This window comes from Asparagus officinalis, chromosome 10 (genome assembly GCF_001876935.1).
Source record: "Asparagus officinalis chromosome 10, Aspof.V1, whole genome shotgun sequence".
Lineage (NCBI taxonomy): Eukaryota > Viridiplantae > Streptophyta > Magnoliopsida > Asparagales > Asparagaceae > Asparagus > Asparagus officinalis.
The window spans coordinates 3,762,162-3,775,408 of record NC_033803.1 but is presented as its reverse complement, the minus strand read 5'-3'; the positions used below and the strand labels follow the sequence as shown (position 1 = coordinate 3,775,408).

Sequence of the window (13,247 nt, the reverse complement as noted above, 5' to 3'; positions counted from 1 at the left end):
GGCGGTGGAGGTCCAGAGGCAGCCGGTGTGGGTGACTGCTTGGGCGAGAAGGAATTAGGGTTCGGATAACTGTAATTGGAGATTTTGACTTCTGATGAAGAGTGATAAGAAATGAGAAGAGAGAGGAGGGAGAGAGAATGTTAATGGGTTTAATTATTAGTTTTGGGTTTGGATTGTGGGTTTTTTTTGGTTTTGGGTCTCTAGGCTAATAGTTTTAGGTTTTAGGCTTTTAGCATTTTGGAACTCTACTGTAATAGTTTTGGGGATTTAGCATTTGAAATGGGCACGGGTGCAATTCCTAAAGTTTTTTTTTTTTTTTTTTGGGGGGGTGTTGGCGCAGAATGTAAAAGTTTCAGAGGGTAATATGCAAATTAGGAGAAGTGTAGGGGTGTAACTGCACCCCAAAGGGGGTATGTGGATCTGCCCCTATTTACATTTATATATTTTTTTAACTGACTGTTGTCAAGCTTGTTATGTTATTCTGAGACAATATTTCTTTTTTGATGTAGAAATTTCCTTTTTTTTGTTGTTGACAGCCTAGATTTTACCAACCATTGTCATATGCAGGAGCTTATGAGCAGTGTTTTGGCATTTCTGATTTGTTTACATATATATCACCTTTTATAGCCGACTATTGTCAAGCTTGTTTTGTTAATCCGAATCAATATTTCTTTTTTGATGTAGAATATTGTCCTTTTTTTGTTGATAGTGTGCATTTTACTGACCATTGTTATATGCAGGAGTTGAAGTTTCCCTAGACGAAATTCATTCTTCGGTTACTGCTGTTCTCAAAGAGAATATGGATGCCATTCTAGATCTGCGCTACCATTTCAATGGTCAGCATTTGGTCTTGCATTTTCGTGTAATAGTTTAATTGAACTAACAATTGCTTACCAGGTTGTTTAAAATTTTGTATGCATGTTGTTTGGATGATATTTATTGCATCCATGAGCCTTTTGGAGTTCTTCAAGAAGTGCATTAAAGCTAGCTTATTGTTTCTATCGAGAAGTAGAATCTACCTTTTTTCCAGCTGCTGCTTTTTCCAACATTAAATCACACCTAGCCTTGTGGAGTACTTTTATTAATCCTTTTTTAATCATTTGAATGTTAGAAAATTTGCAGATTCCTTTATTCTATCATAGTTTTTTAATTGAAATTTGTCTTTGTAGTAATGCAAGCTAAATTTTTCGTTCAGTCCTTGCCATATTTTTACTAATCAGTTTTGGACTTCTTCTATCTTGTAGTAGAATTTGCTGTTTTTCAGCTATCTTTTTTCCCCACATTTCCATTTTCTTTGCCTTGTTCTTCACTTTCCATGTTTTTGTTCAAATTTTTTTTGTATGACTTCCATATGATTTCTGCTCATTTTCACACTTTGATTTCAGTTGGCAACTTATGCGGACAAGTAAGGAAGCAACATCCCTGGGCTGATGCTAAAATCGTGAAGGTGATTATATTTCATTTGATGCACAAAATGGTCAAGAGATATGGTATATACTGCTTCCGTGACTCTTTTTCATATTGCAACAGGAAGTAATTGATGAAAGGCTTCGAAGTATACTTGGCGAGAGGACTGCAGAAGATGATAAAAAGCCTTTGAAAAAGAAGAAAGAGAAACCTGTAAAAGTTGAGGTGAGACATGCCAGTGGGTACCATTTAACTCTAATTATTAATTTATTACTTTTTAACCCTAATTTTTAATTTATGATTTATGATTAATCTGTTTAAATTTTTCTATACTCCCAGGAAAAGAAAGTCTCTACAGCAGCTTCGACAACGCCTCCTGAAGAGGAGTTAAATCCTTTCTCTATATTTCCTCAGCCTGAGGAAAACTCAAAGGTACTTTTAGAGGGGGGGAACGAGGGAATTCCTGTGGGTAACATGTTCTTTGATTCATGACTTGTCAATAGTAATGTGGAAGGGATGGGGTTTTAGAAAGAAACAGTCAACGTGCGATCTCAATTAAAATAATTATCTTCTGTGGATAATCTCTCTATTGTACCACTCATTCATCAAACAAAGCTGAGATTACACCATTGCACTTTTTGAACATAATGTCCAACTACTGAATAGAACCAGTCAAAAATCAAATTGAGCACTTTAAAAAAAGCTACAAATAGAGATAGTGACCACTCTAAACAAGTTTTTTAACTCCTGGAAAATACTGACAAGAAGGATAAAACAATACCGATTAATTCAAAACTCTGTCTAAGGTAACACTAGTCATGTCTCAAAAATTATGCAGCAGCTGAACAATCAACATCCACTTTCTGCTAATGCAACGAAGGTTGTTCTCACTCTGTGTTATTTAACAAGACGTCCTATAACGTCCTGTTTCAAGTAGCTAGCCTACGATCTATTTTTAATCAAATTTCATGAGTATACTAGGCATACAACTTGCCGTGAAATTTTGGCTGAGTTCCACTTTGATTAGAAAGCGGTAGGTGCCAGACCAAGCGCCTGGTCTAGGCGCTGAGGTGGGTGCTAAAGATGGACTATTTTTGAAGATACCAAATCCTATCCTCGCTGCTTGCCTAAGATGCACTTGGATTTAGAGTTTTGATCCAAACTGTTTTGACTTGGCCCATTCTCTTCATCCATAACTATGCCTAAGTGAGCAGGATACCACTTTTTGATGCAGTGCAGTCCGCATAAGCGGCCTATGCTCTGCTAGACGCACTCAAGACCTAGGCAGGAGACCTAAGTACCAAACGCCCAAACCGCATTTTGAAAACAATGCTGATCTATATCATAGGATGTTGTTGGGACAGACTGCACGCACGTGCGTGCCTTTTAATGCTTAACTTGAATGGAATAACCTGGCAGCCTAGCATTGAAGAAAGAAATATGTTCATTGTCTATGGAACACCTTATCCATAGACACCAGGGCTTTGCAAATGTTCATTGTCTATGGAACACCTTATCCATAGACACCAGGGCTTTGCAAGCAGACATTTAATCAATGTTTGGCTAGAAGGTACCCACTTTGCCTGATCACTATTAGATTTTTAAAATACTTCTGATTTTCATTATTTTATCTATTTCATAAACAAAACCTTTTTGGTCTATATTCTTCCAACATGAGTCAGCAGTTATTTATTTTCACTGTGGAGTTCACACTTTTATGTAACGTACTGTTTTTCTCTCTTCATTTGTTAACCAATTAATCTCATGCAACCTCCTATCTGCCTAAAAAGAAGTTCCTAAGTTTTACACCTACATCTATCTGTGCTTGCATTAGGTACATACAGAGATATTCTTTAGTGACGGCAGCATATGGCGAGCTCATAACACAAAGGAAAAGTTAGAGAAACATCTTAAGTCAACTGGTGGTAAAGTTTTAACTCGGTTCCCTCCTGAACCAAATGGGTATCTACATATAGGCCATGCCAAGGTTAGGATACACTGCACGGTTAAAAGACTATGTTTCATATGGTCATTATCATGTATTGTTTAGATTTCTTATCTTCATTAGTGATACAGGCCATGTTTATCAATTTTGGTCTTGCAAAGGATAGGGCTGGATCATGTTATTTGAGGTAACAATAGCTAGTGTTTAATTCTGTTCATGACAATTATTTTCATCAATTTGTATTCAAATTCTGCTAGTATTATGCTACACTGTTGTAATGATCATTTTTAACATAAGGGGCTTCACCTTCAAATGTTTTTTTTGCCTTATTAAATTAGCTATCTATTTTGGCTTCCTTTTCACTTTTTCCCTCTAATTTGTAGATTTCTTATGTTTGTGGCTGATTTATTTGTTGTGCGCTGTTCCTTATATCTTCAAATACATACCTATTTAATAGTCAAACTTAATTTCTATTGAAGGCCTTTTCATGCATCATTGGACAATTATCCCATTGCTAATTTTGCCAATGAAACTGATGACTGGTCTTAAATGATATAAATTTTATTTACTAAAAATTTATCTCCTATGGAATAATTCAATATGGTAATATAAGGAAACAAAGAGAAATTATCGCTATACACAACAAACATTATATAGACAAGCTTGTAGAGTTTGTTAGTTGTTACTATTGTGCATAATCTGTTCACATTCCCGTACCATGTGTCTAAATCAAATATCTATTTTGGTTCAAATGTCAAAATATTTCGAGTGAAGCTTCTTACTGCATTTCTGTTATGCTAGGTTTGATGATACTAACCCTGAAGCTGAGAAACAGGAATACATAGAGCATATCCAAGAAATAGTACAGTGGATGGGCTGGCAGCCATTCAAGGTTTACTAGTGATTGTTAATTATTCTATATTGATGCTAGTCGATATCTTGTTCTGTTAGTTATTTTTTTATTCTCTTTCGATAATACTGTCTGATCATTACTCTTCTACTAGGTTACCTATACCAGTGATTATTTTGAAGATCTCTACAATCTTGCAGTTGAACTGATAAGGAAAGGTCGAGCTTATGTTGATCACCAGGTTTGTCATGGATTACAAGCAAGACTATCATGACTATGTGTATACCCCTATGAGTTATTCATGTTTAAAATAAGATAATTAAACTTATCCAGAATTATCATCTAAATGCTGAACTCAAATATTGACATATCTGTCTTATTAAGAGCCCAGAGGAAGTCAAGGAGTTTAGGGAAAAGAAGATGAACAGCCCATGGAGAGATCGACCCGTTGAAGAATCATTACAGCTGTTTGAAGAGATGAAAAGAGGAATGATTGAAGAGGGAAGAGCTACTCTTAGACTGAAACAAGATATGCAAAGTGATAATAAAAATATGTATGACTTGATAGCTTATCGTATAAAGGCAAGTTTAAACTGATAAAGCTTTGATTTATTTAGCTTAGTTCTCCTCTAAACTCTCCTGTTTGAAATTGTATACAGTTCACTCCCCACCCTCATGCTGGTGACAAATGGTGTATATATCCAAGTTATGATTATGCTCATTGCATAGTGGATTCTCTTGAAAACGTCACACATTCGGTTAGTATCTATATGTTAGTTTAACATAGTCTGTATTCATATATGTGATATCTGCAACCAATTCTGTTTATTCTCATATGTGCTATCTTCAACGAGTTCTGAACTCTATTTCACTTGATGCCTTTATCTTCTGGAATAAGGCTGTAATCTTGCAACATATATCTATACTATTATATTAAAACTTAGTGAGTGTACCAAAAAGTTTGAAGGGCATTTACATCCTAATAAAAATGTGAGGGTTATGTAGGTAATTTTCCTGTCCTTTCTTTTTTCCCCCTCTTTTCTTTTTTCTAGAACATTCTAGACTATGATATGAGCTCACTTATTGAATACCTATCTATTTGTGTTGTAAAAGGTATAAATATAAAATGATAATGTTCTTTTCTAAAAACAAAGTATTAGATATGAATGAATATAAATACAACAATTGGAATTTCAATTTGTTTTAATCTAAAAATATTATCCGAAGTTAAAATATAGCTACTTACTTAGATTAATAATTTGATGATAAACTATGAGACATACTCTTGTTATTAACATCATTTAAAGTGCTTTTAGGATGTTATTTTGAAAGTAATCCGCCAAATGACAATGTACCCTATTTTCTTTCTTTACAATCACATAACCGGTCAAATTGACATATATGTTATACACAACTACAAATAAGGTAATATATAAAAAAAAATAAAAAAATCATAAAAATATTTTATAAAACTTGATAAACTTTACTGTAAGTGCCCCTTTTATATAAAATTAGGAATGGTTAAGTTTTCGCATCTGTTGCACGTGCATTTGCATGTGCAATAGTGCTTATAGCATATCTAAATACTTAATATAGCTGTTCATTCTGATCTATGCACTGGAGACTATTGCACTCAATACCTTTTCTATGACAGGAGTGTAATAGATACCATGTGCTTTCACAATTGTCTGTCAGGATGATGACACTAGTCATTATTTTGATTTAAGGTGTTAAGCCCGAAAGAAATCATAAGCTGAAATGATTCTTTGAGTCATCAACTAAATTTTGGACTATTTGTTTTTTGGGCTAAAACATTGAGATTATTCTGTCATTGTCTTTATGCTTACTATATCAACTTTGATAAGGAAAGTGCTGTTATTTCGGCCACAAGAATTAATCTTGCCAATCTCTCAGGCTCTACTTAGTTGTCTTCTTTTCGCTACAGATTCAGCATTGATTCTATGCCCCCACATCATAGTTTTATTATTGACGAATGAATGAACATTTACTTCCCTTCCCATTTTCGTGAAAAGGTTATGGTAGAATAGACCCATACAGAAAAAAAAATCTAACCGATCTTCTCAACTGAAGTTTCACTTGCTAGACGTATGAGTATGACTGCAGTGAAATATTTCGTTGCAGGTCATCAGATAGAGGCTACTTAAGATAATCATCTTGTTGTAAGGAAAGTTCAACTAAAACAGAATACCAATTATGGTGTATCATCCTAATAATTATGGGGAAGTTTTAGAATGTTTCTGTAAAATAAACCTCTAGAGCTCAAGGAGGAGAAGTTTGCGAAAGGAAGATAACGCTAGTGCTCTTCAGCCGCTTTATTTGAAATTGCATGGTAGTATGGTCCTTGAATCTTAACTCCATGAACAATTGAAGTATTATTTTGCTGATTTGAATATATATGAATAGATTCTTCATGAAAGAGTTAATTTGATTTCTTAAGTATGCAAATGTACATCTGTGCACATGTTTCCCTTTCCTTGTTTCTGCTCCTTTTGTTCTACGTGTCAATTATCTTTTGTGTATTTAAACAGAATGTTTGTGTGTTTCATTAACTTGATCATCCTTGCTTTTCCTTGCTTTCTTTTAATAAGTAATTTATCCATGTCTCTTTATGTTGCCTACTATTGTTCGGCGGTTTCTACAGCTTTGCACTCTTGAGTTTGAGATTCGTCGTCCTTCATATTACTGGCTACTGGAAGCTCTAGGACTTTATGAGCCTTATGTTTGGGAGTACTCAAGGTTAAATATTTCAAACACAGTGATGTCTAAACGTAAGGTAGGCTGTATGACTCCTTTAGATAATAAAGTTTTACTGTTAATACTTGTTCTCTTATTTTTCTTATGCGGTTATGTTTTATCTCCTCAGTTAAATAGGCTAGTCACGGAGAAGTGGGTAGATGGCTGGGATGACCCACGCCTAATGACACTAGCTGGGTTAAGGCGTCGTGGTGTGTCTTCAACTTCTATTAATGCTTTCATTCGAGGAATCGGAATTACAAGAAGGTAGGAACTTGTTTCTCCTATTTATTATATGAAAAAGTCAATGAGCATGCTTGTGTACTGATTTAGTGCAAGAAACTGCAGGAGACCTGTACATTGTGGGTTTATCAAGACTTGTATATTGTTTACTATTAGCAACCTCCAACTTTCCTTCAAATAATTTATTTATGGACAAATTTTTAAAGGCACCCCTTTTTCATTTTTATATAGCAAAATCGACCTCTTCATTTTTTAATCTGCAAAACCGACCATTTTCAAAAGCGGTCCCGTGTAGTGCAGCCAAATTGAAATGCACGGGACTGCTAGTCCCGTGCATTTGATTTTTGTTTCTTAACTTTGCTCGCCGACACGAAATCAAGGAGCCCCGTGAGATCTTAGTCAGGGGTGGGGGTGAGGTCAGCGCGCAACGTACGCCATTTTTGCAGATTTTCTTGCTCGATTTGCGGTTATTGCGGGCGAAAGCCATCGCCGAAACCCTGGCCACCCGCCGCGGCAGCAACCCCTGCTTCGAGCCGCACCCGTGGCCATTGATATCCCCCCAACTCCCCCCGCCAAATCCCCTCTCCCACCTTCCTCTCTCCTCATCCTTCCCTTCTCCCCCCTCGAGCTCACAGCCGCCGCTGCCACGCCGCGTCTTCCTCACCGCCCTCCACATGATCTCCTGCCTCTACTCTCCTCTTCCTCGCGCTTCTTTCCGCCTCACACCCCCCTCCAGCCCATCTCTCCCGCAGGCGACAGCTCTCCAAGATCGGAGCCCTCTCTGCATCTTCTGTCTCTCCGTCGTCGCCGGCAACACCTCTCTCCGCTACAACCCCGTCTCTCAACCAGGCCATCGGCGACCACCCCCTTCTTCACGCCGTCTTCGCCTTCGCCCTCACCTGCCGCAGGGAGCCGCCGTTGGTCTACCTCTCCCTCCTCCCAATCGTGCTCGGCATCGCTCCTCGCCTCCAACAACGAGCCTCTCTTCCACCTCTTTGAGTTCCTCGTCTGCTCTGCTCACCGCCGGCCGAGGCCCTGAAGTCCGTCGTCCAGGGGATCATCCTGGCGTCCGAGGCGCAGGAAGCTCAACTCCATGAATCTGGCTGATGTACATGGCGCCCATGCGCGCGGCTATTCTGCTGCCGTTGAGCCTTTAAGTCGAGGGCAATGTCGCTGTTGAGACCTTCGATAGGCGGTCGGTGATCCCGAGGCTCTTGTAGCGTGCGTTGTTCGGCAACGCGACGGTGGCGTACTTTGTGAACCTGAGTAACTTCTTGGTGACGAAGCAAATGGTGAACTGCTGGCAAAGTTAAGAAACAACAATCAAATGCACGGGACTAGCAGTCTCGTGCAATTTCAATTCTTGGCTGAACTACACAGGACCGCTAGTCCCGTGTAGTTCGAGAATGAACTCGGCTGCAAAACCGACCCTTTTCTTTTGAAAAGGGTTTGTTTTGCAGATTAAAAAATGAAGGGGTCGATTTTGCTATATAAAAATGAAAAAGGGTGCTTTTAAAAATTTGTCCTTTATTTATTATTTTTTTTCTCCTTTGGTCTTTTTTCTTTGGTCCATAATTGGACAAAAGGAGCAGTGGTGTTTGTGTATTTACAGGAAATTCTGGCAGTGGTTTCATGTAGTAGTTGTTATCTTCTGCATGGCAGTCAATCAATCTCATTAAGGAATGAAAATAGCTTAAGTTTTAGTTAGGCTTTTACCATGTTAAGAGTTTTTTAGTTCTTTACTTTTTCCCCCTCCTGTCTGCAGAATATACTAGGATTAGTTTTCATCCATCTTTCAATTAGTTTGGCTTATGATTGGCTGATTGTTGTCTACATATAAGAAAATACAGAGTACAAATTACAAGTCAATTCCTGTCTAACATACTGTTGGAATTTTGATGCCTCTTGGTAGTCGTATTAGAAGCTGTTTTGACTTCTTATCCTATTTTGACTTCCAGAATCATACAAAAAGTTGTATACTTATACAACTAATATATAAGTATAAATAGTAGTTCCCTTAGATCTTTCCCCCCTACTATAAGATGAGACGTAAGATTGAAGTAAGTTATTCTTCTATTGGATTGGAACCCTAGACTGTTCTTTAATTTAACCATTGATGCTCTGATACCACAGTGGTAATCATTTTTATCCCAAAACTCAAGTTGTTAGATGGAAACCCATATATATTATTTAAAGCCAAAACTCCCAACAAGTTGCGGATGATTTTTTCTGGATTAAGATACTTTATTATCTTAAGTAGTGATCACTTCTAATTTCTCCTTTCCGTGCAGTGATAATAGCCTGATACAGGTAAATCGCCTTGAATATCACATAAGGGAAGAGCTTAACAAAACTGCTTCTCGAACTATGGTTGTGTTAAATCCTCTTAAGGTACACCAGGTTTTTTCTTCTATGGTTATGTGTAATCTTTTTTCCAAAAAATTATCTTAACCATATTATCAACTTCCAGGTTGTAATTACAAATCTTAATTGTGGATCAACAATGTATCTTGATGCAAAGATGTGGCCCGATGCTCCAGCAGATGACCCATCATCATTCTACAAGGTACCAAGCATTAGTGTGTTCATCCTTTCATTTCTCATCAATAAAATATCATGCACTACTCTTTCTGAGTTGCTTGAAAACACAAGTAGTCAACTATTGTTCAACAATCTTACTACGACCGTACCTGAGATTTAACGCATCATGTGATTTCCATAAAACATGCTATTTTTGTGTAATGCTGAAAGTATAAGATAGAAAAGTCACTATTGCTAGTTTTTTATTTTCTTATTTTTTTTCTTGATAGCAATAATGCTTTATAACAATATGATGTTAGTTAATCAGTTAATCTGAAGGGTTAGTTAATTTGAAGGTAGGGGTTAGTCTTTATTGATTATTCCTTAATGAATTTAGCCGGAAAAAAGTTTATGTGGTGGACCTCTACCCTCAAGTTGGAGCTAGTGTAAAATTCCCTAATTTATGATGTTGCATTTTTGCAGTTTATTAAGTTTGTTGCCTTTCAACATTCAATGTAGTGATGACGAGAGAGCTGCTTATATCCTGCAACATAATTGTTCCTTTATATACTATAACATGTCACTTTCCATCAAGTAATGTATTTCATAGTGAAAAAAAAGAACAATTTAGTATGCTATTAAATGAATACTTTAATCATACACTTCTTTTACCTCTGCAGGTTCCTTTCACAAATGTCGTGTACATTGAACGTACAGATTTTCGTCTCAAGGATTCAAAAGATTACTATGGTCTTGCCCCGGGTAAATCTGTACTGCTCAGGTATGTGATCATTTCAATATTCCTTGCGCTAGAACTAAACATCGTATATTGTTCATTGTCCATATTTTCCCTTGTAACTGTGCAGATACGCTTATCCGATAACATGCACAGAAGTTATATATGGTAATGACAAGGAGACTGTAGTTGAGATAAGGGCAGAGTATGATTCTTCAAAGAAATCTAAGCCCAAGGTTCTGATTCAAAAATACATCATAAAGAAGTTGGAATCTGATTACTTATTTATTTATCAATTTCTTGGTAATTGTGACAATTACAGGGTGTGCTTCATTGGGTTGCTCAACCTTCACCTGGGGTTGATCCTCTGAAGGTGGAAGTAAGATTGTTTGAGAACTTATTCCTTTCTGAGGTGTGTAACCGTGCTATTTTATTTTATTTTATTTTATTGAGTATTATATTACATTTTTGTTGGTCTTCTTTAATTGTTCTTTGACAATAGAATCCTGCTGAGCTAGAAGACTGGCTTGCTGATCTTAATCCGAGATCGAAGGAGGTGATATCAGAAGCATATGCTGTGCCTTCTCTTGGTAGTGCTACTACTGGCGACAGATTTCAGTTTGAGAGACTTGGTAAATCTTAAATGGTTCTCTTAAAATTTTCTTTATAATGAAGAAAATACTCGAGTTTTATAGCTTCTATGGAATATTTTGAGTGATGTTACTTGGAAGCTCACTGTAATGAAGCACGAGCCCTTTAGTTTTAACATTGGGTTAACTGCATATAGACTTGCTGTAGTGTTGTGCTTTGGACCTTGTGCCCCTGTAGTTTTACCTTGGCATATAGGCCCCCTGGTCGACTTTTAGTTACTCTTTTATCCTTGGTGAAATTTTGGCTGGGTGAAGGACTAAAATAAAATTTAATCCTAGGGGTCTCTGCCAAAATCCAACCATAGGAGTAATAAGTTCCAAAGTGTGACACTACATAGGGTCTACCTGCGAGTAACTCTTCTATATTTTCTGCATATTTTTTTCGATTGAGCTGCAGCGACTTAACCTATTGACCCCCTTTATGTTTCAGGGTATTTTGCTGTTGATCCAGATTCTACCCCCGAGAAACTCGTCTTCAATAGAACCGTTACTCTCCGCGACTCCTATTCCAAGGGTGGAAACAAATAAGATGCAGATTCTTATATAAGCCGGTGCGGTTCTGATATAACCATTTGCAACCATAGCTTAAGCAAATATGTTACGTTTATCATGGGATACTAGTGACTTCACAGAAGTGATGATTTTGCAGAAAGAAAGTCTGTATCTCTCTTTTCTATCGGGGGCTGAGTTTGCTGAGTCGTATTGTCTTCTCGATAAAATTGTCTCTTATTATTGCACCTTATTGTTTTAAGAAATGAGCGTATCCTTATAACTGATTCAGAGTATGGCGATGATGTATACGTGTTTTCTTCTGGTATAATGGCTTAAAATATACTACACAACCTTTGATCATGGCCATAGTTCAAGTATGTTGTTCTTGTCCTGGTCAACTATGTTGACCACACCCTCGCTCTGAACGCTAAAATCTGTTGTACGTTAAGTATGCAACTGTTAAATGATAATCTAATTGTTTCATTTCGTCGGTCTTCTCGGAACGTTCAAAGACCTTTCTGATAGAACACTCGTAAGAAGGGCGCGTGCAATGCACGTGCCGAGCAAACTATGTAGATCTAGATGAGCAAAGCATGTACTCGTAGAATTGATTTTGATGATCTAGAGGATACTTTTAGCTTGTTGGTGTAGCATAGATTTTGTTACCTCAGAACATTAAGATGGGGAAAGAGCTCATAGAATCACAAAGTTTATGTATATTTCGTTAAGCACACGCTGTCACAAATTCTTGTGGTTTGCTTTGCTTAATAAGCAACATAGGTTCTCTTTCTATCTAAATTTTGTCTATTATATAATTGATGGATTCTTACATTTTTATCTTTATATATATATATATATATATATATATATATATATATATAGAGAGAGAGAGAGAGTCAAACTTGCTAATAACCAACGAATAATATATAATAATAAAAAATCTTTACATATCATACAAGCGATCCCTAGGCACTATGACGTGGCTAAAAAATTTGATGGATCCAACTTTTTGGGCTATTACTTAAGTTGAGATATATAATCTCTCTCTCTCTGCTCTATATATAATATAATATACTCTCTCTCTCTTCTCTCTCTCTCTATATATATATATATATTAATAAAAGAGAAGAAGAGAAGAGAAGGAGGGGGGGAGGAGAGAAGAGAGAGAGGAGAAGGGAGATATTTAATAGATATATAACAATAATAGATAAAGGAGAGAAGGATTGTTCTAGGAGGATTTTTTTTTCGCACTCAAATTTATAAAAAGAATGTCATACTTAATTTGTCATCATTATCTCATTTTCCCCACTTTATCTCACTCAATTATCCCATTGGGTAAAATTATCTTCATTGGAACAAGTTTAACCAATTTGCCCCAATTTACATCAGATGAAGAACCCCCCCCCCCCACCCCACCTCCCTAGAGATGTCTTTTCTTGTGACCCCATGACCTTAAAGTTTGGTGTCCAGTTCTTCACCAATAGGCTCAATAACACAATTTTCTTTTGCCTAAAAAATTAGCATCCATTGTTGGTACCAGCAAAATTGACCCGCGCAATGACACATCAATAGCATGAAAATAAGCTATAAAGAGGAATAAGGAAAAGCTTCACAATTGCATTACAGTACTTAACCTGAGTTAATAGTTTG

The 13,247-nt window shown here is 36.8% G+C and overlaps 1 protein-coding gene across 1 annotated transcript in view; it reads left to right on the top strand.

Moving 5' to 3' along the window:
- Window positions 1-11,957, top strand: part of LOC109825498 (glutamine--tRNA ligase) — a 15,792-nt gene extending 3,835 nt beyond the window's left edge. The window contains exons 6-24 of the mRNA XM_020392353.1: window positions 741-836; window positions 1,386-1,447; window positions 1,531-1,632; window positions 1,747-1,839; window positions 3,242-3,394; window positions 3,484-3,539; window positions 4,154-4,244; window positions 4,357-4,443; window positions 4,587-4,784; window positions 4,862-4,960; window positions 6,865-6,996; window positions 7,087-7,223; window positions 9,491-9,590; window positions 9,670-9,765; window positions 10,400-10,500; window positions 10,586-10,691; window positions 10,778-10,867; window positions 10,958-11,087; window positions 11,536-11,957. Of these exons, the coding sequence (XP_020247942.1) occupies window positions 741-836; window positions 1,386-1,447; window positions 1,531-1,632; window positions 1,747-1,839; window positions 3,242-3,394; window positions 3,484-3,539; window positions 4,154-4,244; window positions 4,357-4,443; window positions 4,587-4,784; window positions 4,862-4,960; window positions 6,865-6,996; window positions 7,087-7,223; window positions 9,491-9,590; window positions 9,670-9,765; window positions 10,400-10,500; window positions 10,586-10,691; window positions 10,778-10,867; window positions 10,958-11,087; window positions 11,536-11,633 (2,027 nt within the window). The 3' untranslated portion in view covers window positions 11,634-11,957. The remainder of the gene's footprint in view (window positions 1-740; window positions 837-1,385; window positions 1,448-1,530; window positions 1,633-1,746; window positions 1,840-3,241; window positions 3,395-3,483; window positions 3,540-4,153; window positions 4,245-4,356; window positions 4,444-4,586; window positions 4,785-4,861; window positions 4,961-6,864; window positions 6,997-7,086; window positions 7,224-9,490; window positions 9,591-9,669; window positions 9,766-10,399; window positions 10,501-10,585; window positions 10,692-10,777; window positions 10,868-10,957; window positions 11,088-11,535) is intronic.